The following is a 25005-nucleotide window of genomic DNA, read 5'->3' as shown; positions in this document are numbered from 1 at the left end:
TCCCTCCACTTCCGGAGCGCAGGGGTCGTGTTCAAAGGCCTCCACCCCCGTCATGTAAGCACCTCAGGCAGTCCGCACGCATGTTATGCTAATGCAGTTATGATATACAAATCCTAGCATGATCCTCCTACACTCCGCCTCCCCAGACTCTCGGAGGGAGAATGCTTGGGTGTTTCACGGGATTTGCAAGTATAAATCAGACAAAAAAGTGCATGTGCTCCGAATATGTGTGAGTGTATGTGTGTGCCTGCCTGCATGTACACAGTATCTATGTGCAAATGTCTGCGTGTGAGTGTGTGTGTGTGTGTGTGTGTGTATTGAGTCAGCGTTGAGGGTGTGTGCGAGTGAGTGAGTGAGATGGTTCGGGGATTTGCATGTGGAATGGTGGAATTATGCGGCAGGCACGTGTTGGATCCATGCTCATGTGCTGACGGGTCTCATGTTCTAATGCAACCCTCTGGACTGTCAGAGGCTGAATGGCGTCGCTTTCTATTTCCAGATTTATGTGTCTAAAAGAGGGATGGGAAGGTGGGAGGGAAGGAAGGAAGCGGTAGGTGTGCGGGGCTGAGGGAGGGAACAAAGAGAGGAATCTTAATCATTACTGGAAGAGGAGGATGAGGGCAGGAGGATAAGAGGTTGAGGAAGAGAAGAGGAGGGATTGAGGGATGGAGGGATTTGGGCTGAGCGGTCGGATGGATAGGACGGACGTGGACTGCATGTTAGGATAATTGGCTCCTTTTTATACAAGACCAAAATAGCCAATCTCTCCTTGTCACTTTCTGGGAGTAAAGGGTGGGGTGGGGGGGGTAAAGAAGAGAGGATGGTGGGAGGATAAGAGTGATGTGGGAAGGTAGGGAGAATAGATGGTGTGACTGGCATCTCTCTCTATCTCTCTCTCTCTTTCCCATGCTCGCTCCAGCCCCTCCCTCCCCCTCTCTAAGATCAGAGGTCTCGGTAGAACCCGTGCTGGACATGTACACTTTTTTTTCTTTTTTTTTTTTTTTTTCCACCAGCCAATCCCCTCGCCGCCAACGTTCACTAATCCGCGAGTGCTTTTTTAACTCCTCTTTCTTTCCCTCCCTGCCGCTTCCCTTTCTTCTCGCCTCGTCGCTGCGCTGGCTCCGCGATGCAGGCCCCACTGCTACAGCTGGCTCTGGCAATAGAGCGGGTGGGGGCTGGGTGGGGGGAGGGGGGCGTATGTGTGTGTGTGTGTGAGTGCGTGAGAGCGTGTTTGGTACGCGCGGAGAAAATACTTCATAGCTAGTTACGCAAATTGGTTCATTTCCAGAGGAACTGGGAAAGTGCTATAGCTTCCAGTAGGGAAAACTCCTTTAGAGAGAACTCTTCCGGTTGCACAAATGGTTGGGGGGCGAGGTGGGGTGGGGGCGAGGTGGGACGGGTGCGGGTGGGGGATATGAGGGATGAAGAAAATTACAGGTTGAAGAATGGGAGGAGTGGAATCATCATCCCTCTTAGGAAAAGAGAAATTTGGGTCCCTGCGTGCCGTAGCGTTTTGCGAGATCATAGGCAGCTATGTTTTGAAGTTTGCGGCTGAGGGCTCTCCTTTACACTTGTCCCTCTCTTAACGAGACAAAATGGTTCAATCAAATGTCAGAGGAATCGCCTCGAGGAGGAGAGGAGGGGAAGAGAGGGACGGAAGAGTATTCCAGGGTCTCTTTTGATTCCGCCTTCACTATTTTGTATTCATATGAGAGAAATAGAGAGCGCCGAGACTCTCTCGTATGAATACAAAACAGTCGAGCTGCAATCAAGAGTCCTGTGGGGAGTCTTCGGAGTAGGTGTATGTGTGCATGAAACTGATAAATAACTAAGTGTGTGGGTGTGGGTGTGTTTGTGTGTGTGTGTGTGTGTGTGTGTGTGTGGTGCGAGAGAATGTGAGAGAAACGAGAAACACAGAGCAAACAAATTCCCTGTGTTTCCTCACATCTGTCTCGAGTGTGAGTGTGTCTATGAAGGTGGTGACACGCTTGAAGTTCTAACCTCGTCAGCGCTAATGCGTGCGGACGTGGCCCATGTATGACTGTCCCGGTGGGATCATGCGCCAGGGCCGAGCCACTTGCATACCGCGGGGTTAAAAGGACACGCCGTGAGTACGCTTGACATATAAGGGTTTTCTTGACACCTGTGGTGAGGTCTGACTGCAGCAATCTTTGCCCAGTCCGTGTGCTGCGGTGAGCATGATGTAACAACATGAAAGCGGCACTATCATAGCAGAGATAAAAGAAAATTCAAACAGAATTTTGGCCAGGCACAGGTGTCGAATTGGACAATGGATCGGTGAGATAAAAGCAGAGGACTGTGAACGCGCACACGCACACACACGCACACACACGTAGGTGCACCTATGCACAATTCAACTTTTCTGAAGTTTTCGGATTGTGAAAAACCCAGTTCGGAGTATGAAATGTAATGTTTGTGAGTGTGTGTCCGTGTGTGTGTGTATTAGGGTTCGACTGATATGGGTTTTTGAAGGCCAATACCTTATACCAATATTTTGGTATATTTTGGTGTAGACCATCATGGGACACTAAAATTCTCCAGTAAAACTCATGCTAATGGTATTCTTCGATGGGTAAAATCATATCCTCCTCTCTGTCATACCAGCAGTCGGCAATGGTGACTGGTCATTATCGTATTTTTATTGAAAGGCCAATATCGGCCCAATATATAAGCAAAAGGATACATCGGTCTCACCTGTACTGTATGTGTGTCTGTGAGAGAGAAAGTGAGGAAGTCACAGAGAGTGAGGGAGAAAGTAAGGGAGTCAGACAGAGAAAGCCAGTTGTGCTTCTTGACTGCTTCCTCTCCAGCTACCCTACTGTGCAGCTGCTAGACAGAGTTCGACAACTTCCCTAATTCCAACAGGCTGCCTCACATACTGTAGCCTCCCACATACCCACTGTGTGAGTCCTATTGATGCCTTGTGAACCAGAGAGTCAAAACGCCTCCATATTCTGGCCCACACAGTGCATTCTGTCTTATAATCTTCGCGCTCTCCAATGCACAGGCCGAGCTTCTTTTCAAAATCCTTATTTTTTCATGAATAGTTTCGGCTTCATCTTTCAGTGAAACCATGAGGCCTTTATACCTCATTTGACCTCTGGAGCAGTAACCACCCTGTAATATGAATACATAGTATTTCAAATGGCTCTTTTGCCTCCCTTATCATTTATGTTCCTTTAATCTAGTTATTATCTCTTCATATGCCTATTCCTCTCTCTGCCTCCCAACTATATGACGTCCGCCCTCTTTTTATCCATACCCCTCAATCCTTGAGCTCCCATGGTGCACCAGTGAGTAGGCGGTGTTAGACGGTCGCTGTCATTTGGCACGACTCTCGGTCTCACACGCGCTCGGCGCGGTCTGATTAGCGCGCTACTTTCAGCTAAAGCATTTGCGAGACAAGGAATCCCAGGTCTAATGCATTGCAAATGCGCCTCAATAATGGATGGTGTAGATAGGATCAAAGGCATGTATGTGGAACGTAACTTACAGAGGGATGCCAGGGACCCAGAGGTGGTGAAGGCACTAATGAACCTATGCTAGCAATCACGAGGGGTCTAGGAATGTCAGAGAACATGCAAATGTGCAACCTGTGAGGCAACACACACACACACACACACACACACAAGCACACACACTGACGCGCATGTTTAATAACACCCACACACTTACATGAATGCACACTCCCAGGCTAACGAATATGCACAATGGAAGGGACAATGAACAAAAAAAAAAATGCATACATTAAAAAAATGCACACACATGCACACAAATATACCGCACGGACATGGTGTTCCATATTGATGAGCGTGTGATCTTCCCCTATAGGAATAATTAAGCCATTTATCACAAGTGGGAAGAAAACAAAGATAGCATTTCCATTTCAACTATCCAGTCTCTCGTCCACCTCCACCACTCCTCCCCTCTCCCACATGTTCCTTCAAGGCCAAAGATACTCAGAGAATAAGCAGCATTCTCTTTGAAGAGCCCTGTGCCCTCCACATAATCAGTTCCTTCAAGTACCTAGGCTTACAAGACAATTGTGTTGTTTTACATCCCTGCTTTACGGCGACACATAAACACAGTCAGGAAGAGCCAAGAAGTGTGCCTTTGAAGCTTCACCAGGCTGGTTTAGGGTAGGATGGTCGGGGTGGCTAGGGGTGAGGTGAGGCGGGGTGTGGCAAGGTGAGGTGTTTCATAAACAGTGCAATTATAACATCTAATTAATTATCAGACCCTTTCAGCCAGATTTCATGCAAAATTACACCGGCAAAATGAGTGGCCATTACCGAGGACGTGTGTCCATTCATTAACTCTGAAAGCCAGAGGAGGGAGGAGGTCACACACACACACAAACAAAAAATGTACATGCACATAAGCATCGTTGTGTTCCAACTTTTTGTTTACTATATGCGAGAGAAAAAAAGTGTGAATGCATGCAGAGTAAATGGACAGAGGCAAATGGAGCGAGATGGACGCAATTCCGCTCTAGGTGGTGCAAACTGAAGCACAGAGGTGATCACTGCAGTTGAAATTTGTCAGCTTGAGCAAGAAATTCACCTGACACAGTAAAGCAGTATCAGCTTCAAACAGAACTGTATCCAGGGGCCTGAAAAAATTATTTCCAAAATGGGTGACCAGCTGGTTCAGGCACCTAGTAAGGATTTTGGATGCCCGCCCTTTGGGGGTGTACCAGGCATGACCGACTGGGAGAAGACCCTAGGGCAGACCCAGGACAGGCTGGAGGGACTACAACTCCCAGCATGCCTAGGAGCCTCTGGGGATCCACCAGAGGGAGCTGGAGGAAGTTGCTGGGGAAAAGGATGTCTGGGCTGCTCTGCTTGGATGGCTGGATGGATGGATGGGTGAATGGATGGATGAATGGATGGATGTATGGATGGATGAATGGATGGATGGATGGATGGATGGATGGATGGACAACAAGCTTACGGTAGCTGTGTGTGGTTTCCCTGAGCACTATGACACAATGTCATTTATTTACAGAGAGGGAAACAAAAAAGCAGAAGGCATGGCAGGTCAGTGAGTTTCCAGTAAGCTGTGTTACTGTAAGAATGTATAGCTACTTTCATACATTAGCTGAATTGGATTAATATGTAAGCATGATAGATTGAAAAGTATAATCCTGAAGCATAGTTTAAAGTAAGTGGCTTTGACTAGAGCCTTGGCTGCTTTCTGTTGTGTCAAGTGGTGTCAAGTGGTCAAACTCATGCGAGCAAAGCTATCTGTCTCAACATGCACACACGGGCCAAAATTATCTCTAACCGCTCGACTTTCTCTGGCAAAGTCTAAAAACCCAAAGGCTCTGAGGTGGCACTGCCCTTCATCCAACACTGAATCAACAATTTGCCAAAAGCAGCTCACTAAAGATTGATTACACCGTAGCCTGTGAAAGTGATGAATACCACTGCAAATGGGCCGCTAAATTGGAAGTATATTGAGAGGTGGTAGATTGAAACAAAGACTGGGAAAGAACAATGTAATCAGAAAACTAGAAAGTACGCAGGAGGAAACAACCGGCGGTGCACAGACCTAATAGTGCTTCCAGGAGCGGCCTCGATGGTCCACACACAGTGCAGGTTGTGTTCGTACGGAGCCGGGTAGCCAGGAGAGAGGATGCGACCGGTGGGCTCATCCTTGATGGTGCCCCCACACTCCGCTAGAGAGAGGAGAGAGAGGACACAGATTTAGGAAGTGAAGAGTGAGTAAGGTGAAAGAAGATGGGCACAAGTGGAAAAAAAAGGCAAGAGAGAGAAAGAAAACAAAAGCTTAGCAGTAGTCTGAATATCATATAAAAAGGTTAAAACAAAGGTTAACACGTTTCATGTAATTCACGACCAGAATCTGAATCACCCCACTTCCAATAAAGTGCATCTCATCAGTTTGCTCTCATCATTATTAAATTGACATTGCAGTCACATACTCCTTCATCTTGTTTGCAATTTGAATGATAGGAGGGAGAGCGGCCAAGTCAATATACTCTGTGTGTGTACTGTATCTTCTCTTGGCTCAGCTGCGGCAATCCACCATCTCAGCCATGATCTCATCCTGTGGCCTTTGAAAGCTGACGTACTTGTTGACTGAACAACGCATTCGGCGGGATCGTTCCGGCACGCGACGACCGCTCAGCTAAATTAGACCCGAGCTCAAGTTCACAATCACTTTGATGGAGACCGGGATTTGGAGCGACGTGGCGGTATACTGAAGTTTATTTCAATATCACTGATATGATGTGCACCCTGTGGGCAGTATGATAGGCGGTACATCATACCAAGGGAACGGCAGACTTGTCATGAATCACTTGTTTGTCAGGGGAGGGTCAATGGTCGTGTGTGTGTGTGTGTGTGTGTTCATACAGTAAGGGCCTGTAGATACGACGGTTCTAGTTTCATAGCTCAACAAGCAGTGAATCCCTTAACGCCCCTGAGGTGGCACACACCAAATATGAGCTCAGTCACTCACACACACACACACACACACACACACACACACACACACACCTATGAAACTAGAAAGCAAAATTAGAGGCAAACACATTTTGTCAAGAATAGTGGAAGATCATTTTCAACCTCATAATGCATTGCCTTCAGAAAACCTCCATGACTCAAAAGCAATTTCCAGCCCCCCACCTACCTACTCCCACCCCCTGCCCTCTTCCAAAAAGAGAATGAAAAACAAAAAAATTGTCCTCCTCATAAAGTGTTTTTGTTGACATCCTTGAGGGCATCTCAACTGACGGGAAGAGGGTATTTTTTTTTCCTTTCCCTTCCTCTTGGAAGAAAATAGCTCCTTCAAACAAGAAGAAAATGGAGGTCTAAGAATCATACTGATGATGATGGTGATGGCTGTAGTTGTGAAACCCATCTGCTACTAGTAGGCACTGTGCTGCAACACACCAAGGATGACAGATAGACACAGGCAGACAGACACAGACTGGCAAGCAGGGAGTTAGTTATAAATCAACTAACTAAATCAACTTACATGCACACACACGCACACACACAGAGGGAAACACCAGGCTGACAGACAGGGACAGAGAGCCGTGGTTTCCATACACATCAGACCAAAACGCTTTGTCACCTTCCATTTGACAAACATCTCTTTCTCTGTGTTTACAAATCAGTCTCCGCTTTGTTTCTCTCTTCTCTGTCTCTCTCTCTCTCATGCATTATACATTTAAACAGCAATAATCACCAGAGCTGGCCTCTGATCATTTTTGCTGTCAAAGCATAAACTCTCTCTCTCACACACACACACACACACACACACACACACGCATGTGCCTGATAAAAAAAAAATCAAAAGCAGAGCCAAAAGCAATTTAATGGTCATTTTTGCCTTTCGCAAACTAAAAAAAAAGGGAGAAAAAGTAGAAAAAAAGAACAAGAGAAGGCTGGATAGAGAGAGAAAATGGCAAAAAAATGAAAGTGTGATCAGATTAATCTTTACGCTCTTGCTGAGGTTTTGTCTTTCTTCCGAGTTTTTTTCTCTCTCTCTCCGATATGCTTTTCTTCCCGTGGAAAACTTGCAGTGTTTTGCGGAGTGAGAAGAGAAGACGGTGATCTATCACAGCGAGACAAACCCATCTCTTTCTTCTGGCCTGATGACCTGCTGCTGGAGAAACTATATTAGGAGCTCCTCAGCACTACCACAGCAGTATAACTCTTTCAGCCGCTCTCCCCCTTCAATCTATGTCTCTCCATAAGTCTTTCCAGTGCCGACTCCTGCTCCGTCTCTGTCTTGTTCTCCGCCCGGGCTGCTTGGCATTTACGTGCATCCTGGGTGATCGCATTGTATTTGGATAGGATGACTAAAACAAAATAAAAACTAGGAAGTCACATGCAAATCAAACAGATGACAGGCAGCTTAGAGAGTAAAATATTGTCAAAAATGGATCTGGGGAACAAGCAAGAAAAGGCATTTACTGTCAGTTTGAATGGACATAAATATTACATGAGTGCGGCGATGTGTGTTTTGGTGTACATGGGGCTCTATTTTCAACAGCAGCCTAGTAGTTGCAGGGGAAGGGAGGGATATAAACATTTACACACTCACACCTAGGATTTCAAGCTGGCAACCTTCCACTTCTGTAACCTTCAGGATACAAACTCCCCCTACCTTTCATGAGCTTCATTCTCCCCGCTCCCTAAGCCTTCTCATCTGCGCCTAGTGTTTGTCCCCACTGCTAGAAAATAATTCCCCCATCACAAACAGAAGTAGTCCCTCATCTTCTCCCAAATTCACTCTGGCTGTTAGGCTATCACCCAGTGGAAGGGGCACGGGGAGGACAAACGTGTTCGCAGATATTGCCTGAATGTTGTTTATACCGAGACGTGAAATTACCTGTCAGAGTTTGGGTTGAAAAAGGGAGTGGAGCGTTATTATTCTAATCACCTTGGCTGATGTCAAAACACACCGTTCTGCCTGTTTCTTCTTAGCCAGGCCCGGAATGTTATTGAGCCTCTGACTGGCTTGTGAGACGCTTTGTCGAAATGTGAGACGATCCAAAAACTGCTCTGGAGTTGTCATCGAGGCAGTGATGTGTGTGTCTATGTGTGTGTGTGTGTGTGTGTGTGTGTGTGTGCATGTATTGTGAGTACGTAGCGGCCTTGCAGCTGGGTTGTTGCCAAATAGAATGTATATTACAATTACAACATTATGACTAACAACTGCTTAATTGACTGGGTCATCTGGAGGGCTTATCTGTGTGTGTGTGTGTGTGTGTGTGCATCTGCGTGTGTGTGCATGCGTGTGTGTGCTTGTGAGACCCATGAAACAGGAGAATATACTGAAAAGTAGTGGTAAATAAAAATGTAGGGGAACTATAACCTCCAGTCAGTGATCATCATAAGGCAAAGAAGCAATCTAAAAATATCCATATTTTCAGAAATATATGTTTTTTTAAAGGTCTTTATCATCACATAACTTCACATAACGTCAGTTTAATACTACTTACTATAATGTATACTATGAATTAACATCATAAAGATTTGTCAGAATATTTACATTCTTCAAATAAAAAGGTGAGTTAACTAAGTTTAGACGGGTTTTCCCTGAACTACACCCATGACATTTTCACCCTACAGTAACCTCTGAAGCTTTCTACTCCCCATGAAGGCAGCGAGTCTAGGTATTGTTAATATGAGGAAGACTCTTACTTTAGTAAAAAACAATGTGAAAAGGGGAAATATGCAACCATGATGCAATACAGATATGAGGATCTAAAAGGAGCACAGCCATACTTGATGAGATAACGTATAGAATAAAGTGCTAGGAGAGCAACTGAAAGAATGCCTCATGCTGCATAGAGCTGAAACAAACCACAGAGCTGTCCAACACCTGCACTGAGGTGACCCGGTATTCCTATTCACATTGTCTACAGTTAATTGAACTTTGATGGATAAGGAACTAGGTCATGAAGAACAACTTAGGGCAGCTGAAATTGGTTTGAATCAGCAGTGTGCCAAACAGTACGGCTGCCATTGATAAAATGAATGATGTAACAAAACGCAGCGCAGCGCAACGAACGCAATACAACAAACGCAACACAACACAACGTGATGTAATATAACATAACACAGAATGAGACAACATAATATAACATAACATAAGGCAAACATAAGAGACGCAAGATAACATGAGAAAACACAACATCCCACCGTCCATATCCCAAGGAGCACCGGACTTACCAACACAGAGCGGGAGGGGGCTGTCCCACGCCCTCCGCTCCCCCCTCAGGCAGGTGAGCACCTCGGGGCCCTTCAGGGTGTAGCCTGGGTCACAGCTGTACGACACGGTGCTGCCCGCAAAATGACCCTTGTCCTCCCGCTTGTAACCGAACTGGGGAACGCCTGGATCCTCACACTTCACCAGCTCAAAACCTTGGAGAGGGAGAGCGAGGGGAGGGAGGACAGGGCGAGGATAAGGGGGGTAATGACAAGGACAAGCAAAATATTAGAAAGGTACAAAAACAGAAATGTTAGCGTGAAGTGTACAGAAAGTCTCCAGCTTTGATTTATTTATTCACTCTTAGCTTCATGCAATACCCCTTGGCTTCTGCTGTGGACTTGCCTTCTCTTTGTTTTGTTCACCTGAGAAAAAGAGGTGTGACCCAGTGGCGGGCATGCTAGTGTGTGTGTGTGTGTGTGTGTGAGAGAGAGCCAGTGTTATACTCACTGGTGAAGTGCAACTCAAAGCCTTTGCTGGTATTCTCCGCGTTGCTGACGAACTCCAGCCACATGGAGCTGGAGGTGGAGTTGAGCGTGGTGTCTAGCAGCTCGTTGCTTGTAAACACCCCCAGCAGACGAGCGTTGTTACTGCTGCCGTCAAATACCTAGAGAGGAAGAGAGAGGGAGCGGTTGGACGAAGGTGCGCACACACCGATATGCGCCACGAGCCTGCGTATACACACAGAGGGAGAGCCCCGTTCCCCCTCCTCACTTTGAGTATGTCGTCCTCCTCCAGCCGGAAGTCCCGCGCTCGGAGCTGGATGCCTTTGCCAGGCTGCGTCTGGATGGAGTAGATACACTCGTGGTTGTTGCCGTAGTACCCGGGGTAGTTGGGCGAGAGCAGCACCCCTTGCATGCCAGTCACGGACGAGCCGCACTCAGCTAGAGAAAAAGAGAGGGAGCGGAGAGAGAGAAAGAGAGAGAGGGGAAGAGAGAGAGATAGAGAGAGAGGGGGTTGGTGTTGGAGAGAGAGCAGAGAACATGTCAATCGCTATATGTTTGAATCTTGCATCAGAAGTGGATTTATTCATGCTGGCATGCATAGGGAAACGGGGGAGGTGATGGGGTGGAAGATGGCCAATGACTGTAGCTGGATTCTGAGTGGCACATCATCATAATCACACTGCAATCTGAATATGATTAACCGTCATTTTGACTCCATTTGAAAATAGCTTTTCAGAATCACATCAGGAAAAGAGTGGGGGGAAAAAGGAACAAAAAGATTTCTATAGAAAAATAGCTGCCAGAATTTAAATGACCCTGAATGTATCCAGAATTTTAACTTGTCCTTCATGAATGAAATGAGGTGAGTTGAGGTGAGGTGATGAGAATGTCTGGGAGGCATGGACAAGTATCAAGTTTCTAAAATATGCCTGAATATGATTGCCAGAAGTATGGAAATAACAAAATGTGTCATCACTGTCAACCTTCAAAGATTTGTATTTATCTGGAGGCAAAAGAGATGAAGAAACTCCAAATTAACAGCCTCATTCCTACAAAATATGCCATAAGGACAGGAGTAAAAGAGGCAGTGAAGTGAATGGAAATTCATTTGTGTCGGGAAATTGCTTGACCTACTTTCCACGTGCCTAAAAACTCTAAACAAACATTCGGAAAATGTCAGATATTACTGGTGCGGGTGACGGAAAAAAATACAACTTGATAAAAAAAATAACGCTTAATAAAACTTAATTACTTGCTTACACTGGGGTGTCAAAATCTTAACACTTACAAATTACTTTCTAAGTTTAGAATCTGCGAACCATTTCACCAGTGTGTAATTGGTAAAAATATTGCCCTAAAGATATTCCCCTAGTTCACTGCTGTTCCTCACATGCACTGAATGTTTATCAGTGCTCTCATTACTTTGAAAAGAGCCGTTCTAAGGACAAACACAAAAAGGTCAAGCGTCGTCATGCGTCTGTGCATTACCATTATTATGATTAAATGACACAGAATTCATTTTCATACCAATGCCATAGCGTAGTCATTAAGATTTGATGCATCATAAAACCTACACACAGATCTAAATCTATGCGATTTGACCCATCCTGTTTCGCAAAATCAATATGTTACATATTTCGGCTCTTTTACATCATCTTCATTATAGCTGCTCTTCTATTTAACTTGAGCAAAGTCAAAAAGGCTCTTTCTGGGGAAACTTGCCAATAAAGAAACGTAGTGTGGGCGGATGAAGAGATGAGGACGAGGACGAGGACAAGGAGAATGCCTTGTCTTTCAAGGTGATCAGTGGATGTATGGAGGATGTGTGTGTGTGTGTGTGTGCAGTGGAGTCCAGGATGTAGTGAGATGCTCATGTGAGGGGGGGGGGAGAGGGGGTGACCAAAGCCAAAATAAAGCATGTGACCACCTACCAACACACCTTGGCAGAGGTGAGCTCCACACCCGCCTCCTGCCCCCTAAGCACACCACCCTCGCCGGCCCCTCCAGTCGGTAACCCGGGAAGCAGGAGAAGATGAGGGGGTCGCCCACCCCGTACTGCAGGCCCTTCCTGGTGCTGTAGGGCGGGATGCCCGGGTCCTCGCACGGCTCCAAGTCGTACTCTGGAAAGGACACAAACAAAGACAGAGAAAAAGGTGTGAGTGTGCGTCAGATCCAGCGATGTAGTCGTTAAATAAGAAGATGGGTAAACTATGACCTCCAGTTTGTGATCATCATAAGGCCAACTAATGCCAACATAAACAAAAATCAATTCTATTTTCAGAGAGGCATTCATTTTTCTTTATTCCTTAGAAACCCTTTCATCATATGACTGACATCGCTTTGATACTACTTCTTATGATGTTAAGTATGCATTTATCTCAGCTCAAGATTTCTGTCAGACTTCAAAAGGTGGCTAAACTGTATACCACAGATAAAAAGGAGGGTAAACCGTGTTTAGGCGGGTTGACTCACATCCCTGGTCATGTCTAAACCTCATAAGACCAAATGTTATTTCTTAATTATTTAAACTATCACGTTCTCTCATTTGCCCAAAAAAGGCCTAAAACCAATGAAAGGTGGTATTCCTCCAACAGCCACAACTCTCAGTGATAGTGCCTCGTTGGATTTTATAATAGTCTTTTTCCCATCTCCTAAGTGTCCTGGTGGTCGAACCAAGGGACGTGGTAAGAGCAAAAAGAGGTGAAAAGTGGCTCTCAGTAGGTGAAAGGCCATCTGTGCTTCACTCTAAATTGATTCATTTAAAATTCATTAATTCTCCTAATGTTAACCATCTCATCGTTCTTGAGTGGATGTAATTAGATATTTCCCTTAGACACACTTGGCGATGCTCAGCTAGGATCAGGCCATCGTAGACAAGGGGCGAATAATCATCTGTTTGTGTTGATAACCTAGTGACATAGACACTTGTTATTAAATAGGGATGGCAAGTGTGTGCTCCATACTCGGGAGTCAGAGAACGCCAATCCCATCATGCATCTGAAGTGCTTGACATTTGACCTCTATTAACCCAATCTCTGAATATTGATCTCCTCTAAATGACGAGCCAAGGTCCAACATTGTGAGCAGCACTCTCAGCTGTCTCCCCCCTCGACGTTTTGACTTCCTAAATCTCTGTCCTCACCGGAGAAGGTGATGTTGAATCCCTCGTAGGAGACAGAGAAGTCGGAGAGGAAGCGGATCTGAGCCGTGTAGTTCCCGAACAGGCCTGCGCTGAGCGGCGGGGGCAGCGTGGAGCCCGTCAGTCTCCACAGGGGCTGGGAGAAGCTGCCGTTCTCCGTCACCAACAAATGGTCATGAGGGCTCTCCAGGTGGAAAGTATGGAAGGTGAATTGGACACCTGGTGAAGAGAGGGGGGAAAAAAGACTCATTGCTAAAATGTGTTGATTATGTTTTTGGTTTTCTTGTCCACAGTAAATACTAACTGGAACGTTTCTGAAAATTGAAAAATGCTATGTGCAAGGTTTTCTCATTGACATACTGTATATTGGTGCGAGATTGCCATGAAATGAAGTTGGGATTTGCTATTAAAGGAGAAAACAAAATAGAAAGAACACTAGTGTATGTGTCACATTCACCGGAGACAAACTTTTGACAGTTGCAGCCTGGGGGTCTTTTGATTTTTGTGAAAGACAATATTTTCAATAATGCAGAAAGCATCAATTCCCTCTCTTCCCCCCCTTTTACCATCAGCACTTTATCAAACACATTACACCCACGCAGAGACAGCATCTGCAAATAAAATTGTGTCAGGGCCCCTAATTTGCTGCGAGCGCTCTACCAAAGGTGACGCGACTGAAGAACGGTCCCGCGGCTCTCTAGCCCTAGGCCAGCCTCTCAGCGCTCCTGTCTTACAGAGACAGCTCGTTCGACAAAATAAAAAGGCCACTCGGCGGGGGGGAAATGACATTGTAAGGGAAATTGAATCCGACCGCCGCGTGTGTGTTGACATGGATCCCCCCCACTAACCTTTGCCATGGGAGGTCTCGATCATCCACGTGCAGTTGAGGTTGTGCGGGTAGAAATCCGGGAAGCCGGGTGACAGGATGGTGCCGGTGTTGCCTTGGATGTAACCTCCGCACAATGCTGGCGACGCCGGGAGGGAGGGGTCGGGGAGGAGATGGATGAAGGAGAGAAACGAGAATGGAAGGGATCGGCGAAAGAAAAGAGGGCAAAACAAAGTGGACGAAATAAGACATAAATGAAATTTACTGAAATAATGGCAGAACTCGTCTGCGCATTTACAATGCAGTAAAATGCATTTTACTAGAGGTGCCCTTCAAGACAGCATAAAAAGTAGAGGATGGTATCATCAATATCATTACAGAGTAGGGGGAAATCAATACTGTCCTTAAATATAAAAGCATTTACAGTGGAGTAAGAAGCGAAACTTCAAAGGGTAAGCTCACTGCCGTACATATAAAACATTTATGATGAAATGAGGCAGAAACCTTTAAAGTTTAAAACAAGAGCTGTCAGAAAAAGGGTTATCATTTTACATAGATTTTTAATAGCAAATGTGTCGCAATTTAAATGTGACGCAATGAGAAGCAAAGTGCTCCGAAAAGCTTTCTCATCCTTCATCTGTAAGAACAATAACTATAAAACAACGGATTTAGCTTTAATTCCCGTTTATGAATAGGAAGAACTTTGGCGATTCATTTCTAAGTCAACATTTTGGAACGCACCATCGCAGCTGGGCAGGGGGCGACTCCACTGGAAATTGGGTTCACACTCTAAAGGCTCTGTGTCACTGAGTGTGTACCCCGCATCACAGCTAAATGTCACTAAGGCGCCCACATAGAAGTCGTTGCCATGTCGCTGCCCGTTGACGGGGATACCGGGGTCCACGCAGTGATCCGACTGCAACTGCAGGGCTGCAGAGGAGGTGAAGAAAAAGTAAACACACACAGACACACAAAGTTATACTCAAAGCCTGCAAAATCCATCTGCTTCAAGTGTAGAAAGGCATATATCCCGGTTTCAAATGGTCTACTTCAGAGGTCTTGGCATGTTAAAAGGCAGTTTGCTCTTCCAAAGCAATCCTGATAAATAGAGTACACAAACAGCTTTTTTCTGTAATCCTGATAAATAGAGTACACAAACAGCTTTTTTCTGCAGGAATCAACCAATGGGAAGTTGCTGTGCTCTCTCCTGCTACACCTTGCCGCTGCAATTCTCGCCTGACGAGCATTCATAGTGAATAATTGAAGCTTTGCAGAGATTTACCCGGAGAGAAACTGCAAAAGGTTACCAGTGTGAGCCACACAGGTAGAAATAGGCTGGAAAAAAAACACAGCGGGAAGCGCACTTTGTTTTCGGGTTTGAACATGTGGCTTTGAGAATCAGTGTGTGATTAATGTGTGTGTGTGTGTGGGTGTGTGTGTGCCAGTGTGCATGGAATCTTGAGCGTGGGAATGTGTATAACTACATATGAGCCAGCGCGGCAGGGTTATCTCACTGTATAATCTAACCCCATTTACTTTCTAATTATAGGTGTTCTAATAAGAATGGCTTCATGCTGAAATTGAGAGCCTGTGGTGATAATATTAATAGCCAAAAATGAATAGCTTCATACTAGTATGGTGAACAATGCTTTTGTGCCTGTTGCTTCGGATGTGTGTGTGTGTGTGTGTGTGTGTGTGTGTGTGTGTGTGTGTGTGTGTGTGTGTGTGTGATGGATTAATTTCCATGGGAGTCTATGTTGCGTGGGTGAATGAGTGCTTCCACTTCAGTGTGTGCATGCGTGTGGGTGCAGCTTTGAAGATGCGATATCCAGTTCACAAGATCCAAGAGTACGCTGCTTACTCTCGTAGCGTATGCGGAAGCCGATGTCGGAGTGGCTCTTGTCGGTGGAGAAGAGGAGGAAGAGGAAGTTGGAGGTGCTGATGAGGAACTGGGGAACCTGGGTGCCTTGGTAACTGCCAATCAGTGGCGAAGAGGGGAAACGGCCGTCGCGCACCTCAAGGACGTCATAGTTGACCTCTGTGCGGAACCTGAGAACAGGGCAACGGTTTCAATGAAGTAGTTTGGAAAGAACGAGCTCACACGATCCGAGTCTATACGTCTTACAATTCATACTAATAACAATAATAATCAGAATAATAAACAGTATTTATACAGCACTTATTTGAAAGTGTGTCACACAGAAACAAAATAAACATGGAATTCAAATAAATGCAATGAGAACAGAAGAAAAAAAAAGGATAGGAGCAAACAAAAAAGAATAAAAGACAGATTAGGATAAGGCTGTATAAATTATGCTGAATTAGCTAGCCGGAGTTTGTTGGGCAGTCTGTTTCAAAGGCAAATTCCCAGGCAGTTTTAGTCTTGAGTCTAGACTGTCAGAACAGCCAGAGGATCTCAGGCTGCACTCAGGTTCACAGGGTATTCAAAAGTCAGCAATATAGCCCAGGGGCAACCCTGACTGAACTTTAAGGAGTAATCAGGAAAATCTTAAAATCAATTAGAAGACTGACCGGCAACCAACATAAATATGCTAAAATTGGGGTGATTGGTCTCTACAGTTAGCCCCATTTAAAATCTCAGCCGCTGCGTTCGGTACAAACTGATGACAAGAGACCGAGGCAGATGATATAGAAGCATGAATGACCTTCTCGAAATCATCTGAGGATAAAAATGCTTTGATTTTTGATATACTCCTCAAATGAAAGAAACAGGACTATCTTATCCTGATCAGATCACTGTCAAAGACCACACTGAGGTTCCTTGTCACTGATTTAATGTAGGAACACAGACTACCCGGTTCGTTTTGAATCATACTTCTGGAACCTGGAGGACCAAAAAAAATATTTTGGATTTGCTACCACTGAGTTGTAGGAAGTCCTGAGACATCAACATTTGATATTCCCGGGGCAGTTATGTAGATGCTGATTGGACCAACCGACTTGTGTGTTTTTGTTGTGTGCACATGGCTATGCTTAGTTATGTGTGTGTATATGTGCATCTTTGAATGTGTGCGTGTGTGTATGTGGATCTTTGAATGTGTTTGGCTACATTACTATATGAAGTCTCATTTACACGCATACTGTATGTGAGGCTGTCTGAGTATTCTCTTTCAGTGCGTATGTGTGTATGTGTGTGTGTGTGTGTGTGCACACGTTTGTTGTGTGTTCTTGTCTTTGTTGCCCGAGCCACTTCATCATCAAAGCCATGAATAAATTGTTTCGTTTCAGAACCGTGCCGTCTAAATGAAGCGCGTTGCGATATTTTATTGATGTTACATAAAAATCAAAGAGCAACAAACATTTATGTTGTATTCATTTTGCATGGTGTGCTGGCTATCATGGCAGACACGGTGATGAGATGGGCATGCGAGGATGAGCCTTAGTGAAACGCTAATGTGGCGTTTGATCCTAAAACTGTCTCTCTCTCTCTCTCTCTGTGTGTGTGTGTGTCTCTCTCTCTCTCTCGCTCTCTCTCTGTCTCTCTCTCTGAGACATCAAGATGAATTACCTCCTCTCACATCTCTCCCATTCCCCTTGATGGACCATCTCCACTTAAGAGACAGCGTCTTTCACGAGTTGTGCTGTGGTTTTGGTGTGTGTGTGTATGTGCACATTGGACTCACATGTACATTTACATATTTGGTGTTGGTGTGTGTGTGTGTGTGTGTGTGTGTGGGGGGGGGGGGGGGGTATCAAATGAAATTATCAAATAATTATGAGCACTTAATAAATAAAATATAATGTTATCCTGCTTGGGGCTGCGTGTTCATGGGGATTAGATCTACTACATTAGACACAAGAAGTGAGACGGAGAAAGAAATAAAGACACTGGAACAAAGCTAAATGTGCGCACATGCTGTAGGTGTGAGCGGGGGCAGGGGAAGGCGTGAAAGAAAGGTGACATGGCAGCAGTTGGTGGTCCGGTGACTCACTTGTCGAAGATGATCTTGATGGGGTAGCCTGGAGGAGCCTCAATGATCCATTCACAGTTGAGGGCCTCCTTATAGAGTTCTGGCCAGCCGGGGGAGAGGATGATCCCACTGGGAGCCTTCAGATCCCCTCCGCATGGGGCTAAGAGAGAGAGAGAGAGAGAGAGAGAGAGAGAGAGAGAGAGAGAGAGAGAGAGAGAGAGAGAGGGGCAGAGACAGACAGAGAGAGAGAACAGATAGAGATTGAATTATGTATGTCTGTCCCAGCTGATGTATGACAGCGTCCATGGATGATCCCATTCATCAGCCAGGGCCCATCTCATTTCTTTTACTGCCGAGGTCTATCTAATGTAAATCGGTGGCAGCCCACTTCAAGGTTAACCATCTCTCCAGGGAACATGCCTGTCACTGTGCTTGTGTGTGTGTGTGTGCGTGCATGTGTATGCATATGTTTACTCCCCCGTGCTGTTGTCTTTTAAATCTGTCACCAAACCCCTCCTCCAAAGACGCCGCTGTCATCCCCATCAAACAGGGAAATGGAACAACTTTGATTGTCGGCACAATAGATACTTGAGCACATCACCCCCTCTCTCATACCCTTGTCTCTGTTATCGCTCGCTTTGCCTTGCATCTCTTTAACCGCCTATCCTTAACCGTAACACACAGGGAGAGCGGAGAACTTAGTTACAGCGCCACCGCCTCTCTCCCTGTGAAGTGGAATGATTTAATCAGCCAACTCAGCGCACTGAAGGACATCTATAAAACGCATTATGCCACAAATGCTGGGGTATGATAGATGGTCTACAGAGGAACACGGAGCCGGCGCGGCGCACAGGGGGAAGCGACGTGTTTTAATAACGGTCCCTCCTTTGCGTAGCGTGAACGGTGAACCCGATAAGGCCCTCTAGCCGCACTCGCATTAGATATGCTGCGATATTGCCGCCCACGAAGAGCCGTAGCTCACTAATACCTAGCTTTAGCTTAGATTTTATTGGCCCTCTCTGGTTTCCTGGAAGTGGTTTATTGAATTCATATAGAGTCAGAGGGTGGCAAATGCATGATTCAGCATTCTGCTTGAAAGCTCAGCATGTCTGCTGCGTGAGGCACTTTGAAGAACAAAGCTTGCCACTCAACGCATCTCTGTACCATCAGCATTCATTCATTCATCAAAAGCATAATTCATGTCTTAATGATCGCTGCCATAAGATGTCAGACATTAATTATATTTGCATCAATTCTAAAAGAAATGGAATGAACGGCAATTTGCAGAATTGACAAAACACTTTTTATATTGATCTCTAGGGTGGCCAGACATCCGGCATTCGGCTGCACAGTCAGGTTTTTAAGTTCTCTGTCTTCCATCTGGTGCAACCTCTTGACAGACACCTATTTGTCCAGCATTTGGGGTGTTGAGAAGAAATAATGGATGCCAGCCTGGTGAGGTGCTGGATCATGGGAGGGCAATGACGTTGCTTTCAGTAGCTCAGATATGTGCGTCTACCTCAAGCTGCCTTAGATCCCCTGCAAAATCTTAATATATAGCTGCCCACTGGGAGATATTGGATAAAAACGATGGCATGAATCAACACAGAATACGGCTTAAAGGAGCCCGCCGCACAGAAGAGCAACCTTTCCTGTACCCACCTTCGCAGCGGGGTACAGCGTTGTCCCACACCACGTTGCCGTCCTTCAGGATGCAGGAGACGGTCTGCGAGCCGTGGGTCTTGACGAAGCCCTCCTCGCACAGGAAGGAGATGGAGCTGCCCAGCTGAAGGCTCTCGCCGAAACGCTTCCCGTTCACCGGCACGCCCGGGTCTGGGCACTCGTTGTGGCGGAATGCTATCGGTGGGGTTTTCAAAGGACAGGGGGAAAAAAAGAAGAAAGAAAGAAAAAAAACACCAGTGTCACTTCTTTTACAACTTCAGGAACAGATTACCTGTGATTCTGCCGGTACTACTCTGCCACACATATCACATTTTCTGTGCAAGGATGCTAATTTCCATGGGGATCCTAAAACAATTACCCAAGTTTCTTGACAAAAGTTGTTTTTTTCCACTGCCAGCATTTAGCATTGCCAGCATTTAGCCAGTAGAGAAATTTGTTTCACTTAGCGAACCGTATTGATTCATCCTGCTGCACATGTTTTTAGAGGGTGGGGAAGCATATGCAGATCATCGACGCCAGATGACACAGCTGGGGTGATACGTGGATAAAAAAGAGGATTGGTTTCACTCATCCTCGCAACTTCGTCCATCAGCCATCTGAATAAAACTTCAAGTAGGAAACAATTATAAAGGCCAAGAAGGAAGACACACAAGGAGAGGCACAGCCCTGGAACAAGGCATGTAAACAAATACATCACCTGCCCCACTATCTCTCTCTCTTTCTCTCTAACTCTCGTACACACACGCGTGGGGGTGACACATGTAGGGGTTGATGAATCCCTCCTCTGTATCCATTGGACCCAAACAAAGTGTGAACCACACCTCATCCATCACGATCATCTTATTTATTAACGTGCCAAAAGTCCCCTCAATACAGTTTGGCATGTCCTTAATTAACATGAATGATGGAAGGTGTCCGCCCAGCCCCACAACCCCCCCTAAAAAAAAGGTCTGCAGTGAGATGACACTGTTCTCAGTAACTAGCCGTCGTCCTCAATTAACTGCTCTTGACATTCATTCACCGTGTTGCATTGGTTATTTATTTATTAATCAAAGTTGCTAATTAATGCATTAGTCGCCGTGTGTTCTCCACATTGCGGCTTTCCAGAGGCACCTGGGTTGGGTTGATGACATGTTTGCAAATGAGCCAGAGCAAGGACCCATATGCATTCTGGGTAGGCTGTGGTGTGCTGTTTTAGCTACAGTACAGTAGGTTTTGAGACACACAACCAGGAACAGTCTGCAGAACATATTGTAATTATAAATATCAGCCACCACAGTGTACTGGACCGAACGAACAAACAAACAAACAAACAAGAAATTTGATGGGCAGGACTGGGCCAAAAATCTTTCCTATTAATTTCATTGGAAGCACTAAAACATTGCCACATCACAGCACAAACAGTGCGGTGAAGTAGAGATTTTCTCTAAATATTCCATTGTCAAATAAAGTGTGATCACCAAAATAGCTGCTATGGAATATATCCCCTGACCCAGGAAGGTCAAAACACAGTGCAGCAGAACAGCAGCCCTGCAGCTGGCAGGGATTCAGCGACTTGCTCAAGGACACTTCAGCAGGACGGATGCTTTGAGGGGGACTTTGAGTTTTCTTAGATACTGTGGTGAACTCAGGCAGGGAACTCCTACACTGGACCAAATGAAAGCAAGCAGCAGATCACTGGGCTACTGTTTATTAAACTAAAAATAACATTTTATTGCTAGCATTAAAGTGAGCCACTGCAATCAATTTCAGAGCAATGCATTAATGAGACAAACCTACACAAAGCATCTTAACTATCTATAAAATAACAACTTTGTGACTTTATAGCTGTACAATTGACTCTATAAGAAGATATTATTCGTTTTGGGATGTAAATGAATGCAAAGACGTTCAGGCTCATTACACAATACTGCATAGGAAATGAATGCAGTAATCCTGCTGCCAAACCCTCACAGCATATCCATGAAATGGGTTTACCAGCATGCAGCCAACATGTACTGTATCTGAGCACAAAACCCAACTGGAATTTCCTCAGAACTCAGCAGCTACCCAGAATAGAATATAATGAGCACCGCCGCAATATCTCTGTCAGGTAAGGATGCTACGTCTTTGTTTGTGTTTTTATTTAGACGTCAAGTCTGCGTTTAGACAAAGAAGACAGGGCTTTAGTCATTTCTGTGTGTGTGTGTGTGTGTGCGTGTGTGCGTGCGTGCGTGCATGCGCGAGTGCTGGGGGAAGTGTTGCCGTTGGGTGGAAGAGTTTGTGCAGTCTGTGGGAGACAGACGCACAGATACGGCGGATGATTCATGAGACCCATTGCTTATATAAACATACACAAACTTGCACAAACTTGCATGCACATACACACACACACACAAAATCTAGGGGAATACACAACATCCAGTCAGGGCGGGCTTTTGCGATAAGCTGTAGAGACTTGCCTTTATCTCCTTTGAAGTAACAGTCAATACTCACTTGTAAACGTGATGTTGAAGCCTCTGTCTGTGTAGGTGTGGTCAGTCAGGAACTCCAGTCGTGCCACATGGGCACTAGTTGTTATGGGAGGAGGCAGGACGTCACCGGAGAAGGTGCCCAGGATAGGAGACTCAGCCTGAGGAAGACAGATAGAGGTTGCTCGACGAGACTGCAGGCATCCTGATGAATCAGAACACGCAGAATGCTAAATAGGAAAGAGCACCTACAGACAGGCAGACAACTAGCAAGTCCAGTGACACAGACGTGTTGGTGGGCAGGCAGACATAGCTGCACAGGCAGCTATTCATACTGACCGGAAGACTGGACTGAGAGTAACGGCCTATCGTTCAACGCTACCTTTCCCCCGTCCTTGATGGAGAGGAAGTCAAACTGTTTCTCCATGCTGAGGTCGTTGAAGGCCAGATTGATTCGGCTCTCGGGCTTGGTGATGATCAGCCACACACAGTGCATGTTGTTGCCGTACTCCTGAGGGTAGTTGGGAGACAGTAGCACCCCCGACGGAGTGGTGAAGTTGAAGAAACAGGAGACTGCGGGGGGAGATGCAGACATACAGCGAGAGAGAGAGTGAGAGATGTGATGTGAAAAGAAATGAAAAGCAAAGCAACACGAAATAAGAGCCTTGTTCGGGAGGCTGAAAAACATTGGCAAATCCCATTTACTTTTGCTGACTACAAGACAATATGATTTGATACATTTTATTGAATCTGTAGAAATCCACTTCACATCCCATATACTGTAGGTATCTAACACATCGGGGAGAAAGTCTTATTTCAAATAACACCACTATAAGCACCACTATGCTGTCTTGTAGCATGGACATATATAGAGCTATACAATGACAGCGACCATGCTATTATCAGGCTGACAAAAGGCTCATAGAAAATGAAAAGGGAAATATGTCTGAATCCAGCCAAGGTTATCAGTAACAGCAGATCACAAACAGCGGTAAAATGTGGTCCACTGTGACAAGATTGCACTATATATTCATTTCTAGTCCAGGGAACCTTGACAAGGCTGAATTTGAGAAGTGTGACTGAATAACAGAGCATTAGCTGCACACATTAAACCTTTATTTGAGAGGAAGAACCCATTAAAATCAAAGTATCTCATTTGAAGGGGCCCTGGAGCATGAAAATGGGGACAGTGGAAGCCTAAGCAACACAAAATAAGCAGAGGTTAGAGAAGTGGGCTTGTGACCGGAAGATCATCATTTCCTATCACGGACAAGCTGGGTGAAATGTAGGTTGTGTAAAAAAAAAAAATTGAGAAATGCTCTCATTTCCCTCGACGGCTCCTGTCAAGGTTGTCACTTGACCCCCAGTTGCTCAGCTGCTCAGTGGCCAACAGCAAAAGACTGTGGTGTTACTGGGCAGCTTCCCAATGTGAGTGGGCATATCTGTGAGAGTGTGAAGCAGTGTGATGCTGAAAAAGGCAGAAGTGTTGAGTCAACTTTACCTGTATCTGGATAAAGGCTTATAAATAAATGCACAAATAAATAAATAATGAGGCAATGACCAATTGCACATTTAGTAAAGCGCAGCATTCTCCTTGGAAAACACCGGTATGCTGTATTGCAGCCACAGTGACTCAAATAGTTTGTTAAAGGTTAACTAAATAAATAAAAAAATAAAACAGTGTTTCCCAGCATTATGTGGCCAGATTGACTCCTGTGCCAGCCATCTCTATGTTATTCAGCTCAGTGATGTTTATCTAAATGCTACAGCTCTTTGTCCAGGCCATTATCTTATCAATAATACAACATTGGGCATTATCTGCGTGCTCAGCTCTCTTTTCCTCCTCCCCTCACCCTCTCGCTCTGTCTTTCTCTCTGTGTTTGTCTTTCATGGCGTTAATTAGCTAATAAGCCCTCCTATTGTTCCAAAATCCACAGCCTCTGCTAGGCAGACCATGGGGATAATCTGACCATTTATTATGCAGCCCTCCCTGTGTGCACTCACATGCATAAACATACATATTGAATCACTCACGCGAGTGCGGTTGCACGCACGCACGCACACACACGCACACACACACACACACACACACACACACACACACACACACACACAGTATATATTGTATCTGAATGATGTAAGGGATCCAAGAACTTACACACGCAGCTGGGCTTCTTGGCTGACCACTGGTTGTTCTTCTGACAGGTGATGTTTTTCTTGCCCACCAGCTCGAAGGCAGGCAGACACTCAAAGTACAGTCTGTCCCCATGACGGAAACCTGTCCCCTCCCGCTTGCCGTAGGCTGGGATACCAGGATCTCCACAACTGCCCTGGTCAATTTCTACATAAACAGAGACACATTTTGAGAAGTGAACGTTCAGTTTGCAAAATGGACATTGACAATAAATGACAATTTCATGGGGAAAACATGGAAGCTAACTGCAGCAATTACCACAAGGTGGGCTGCCTCTCTGACCGCCCTCTCTGCAATCTGCTTGTCATTATCGCCTTGAATAAAATTATTCAGCATCGTGGCCGACCATGGCTCTGTGACTCATGAGAAGTGTAGTTTCTTCAGCTTTCTTCAGAAATGTAAGAGGCGGATAGAGGGAGAGAGAAAGCACGCGAGGGCCTCATCTTTTAGAAGACTGAAAAGGTCATTACCCGTACTAGCTGTAGCCCCCAGCACCCAGGTATTGACAACGTACAACTGCATAGGTGATAAGTGATATCTTTCTCAAGGAAGACACATTGTAGGTTT

General features: G+C 45.5%; 1 protein-coding gene across 1 annotated transcript in view; it reads right to left on the bottom strand.

Annotated features, from left to right (window-relative positions):
- csmd2 (CUB and Sushi multiple domains 2) overlaps positions 1-25005 on the bottom strand; it is a 235940-nt gene that overhangs the window by 83625 nt on the left and 127310 nt on the right. The window contains exons 13-26 of the mRNA XM_078290607.1: positions 24403-24585; positions 22627-22817; positions 22270-22405; positions 19774-19968; positions 18133-18271; positions 16041-16228; positions 14921-15109; positions 14202-14318; positions 13357-13572; positions 12146-12334; positions 10483-10652; positions 10219-10375; positions 9732-9923; positions 5575-5701 (exon numbers count right to left, since the gene is read on the bottom strand). Of these exons, the coding sequence (XP_078146733.1) occupies positions 5575-5701; positions 9732-9923; positions 10219-10375; positions 10483-10652; positions 12146-12334; positions 13357-13572; positions 14202-14318; positions 14921-15109; positions 16041-16228; positions 18133-18271; positions 19774-19968; positions 22270-22405; positions 22627-22817; positions 24403-24585 (2389 nt within the window). The remainder of the gene's footprint in view (positions 1-5574; positions 5702-9731; positions 9924-10218; positions 10376-10482; positions 10653-12145; positions 12335-13356; positions 13573-14201; positions 14319-14920; positions 15110-16040; positions 16229-18132; positions 18272-19773; positions 19969-22269; positions 22406-22626; positions 22818-24402; positions 24586-25005) is intronic.

This window comes from Centroberyx gerrardi, chromosome 19 (genome assembly GCF_048128805.1).
Source record: "Centroberyx gerrardi isolate f3 chromosome 19, fCenGer3.hap1.cur.20231027, whole genome shotgun sequence".
In the NCBI taxonomy this organism is placed as follows: domain Eukaryota; kingdom Metazoa; phylum Chordata; class Actinopteri; order Beryciformes; family Berycidae; genus Centroberyx; species Centroberyx gerrardi.
This window is presented reverse-complemented; position numbering and strand designations above follow the sequence as displayed.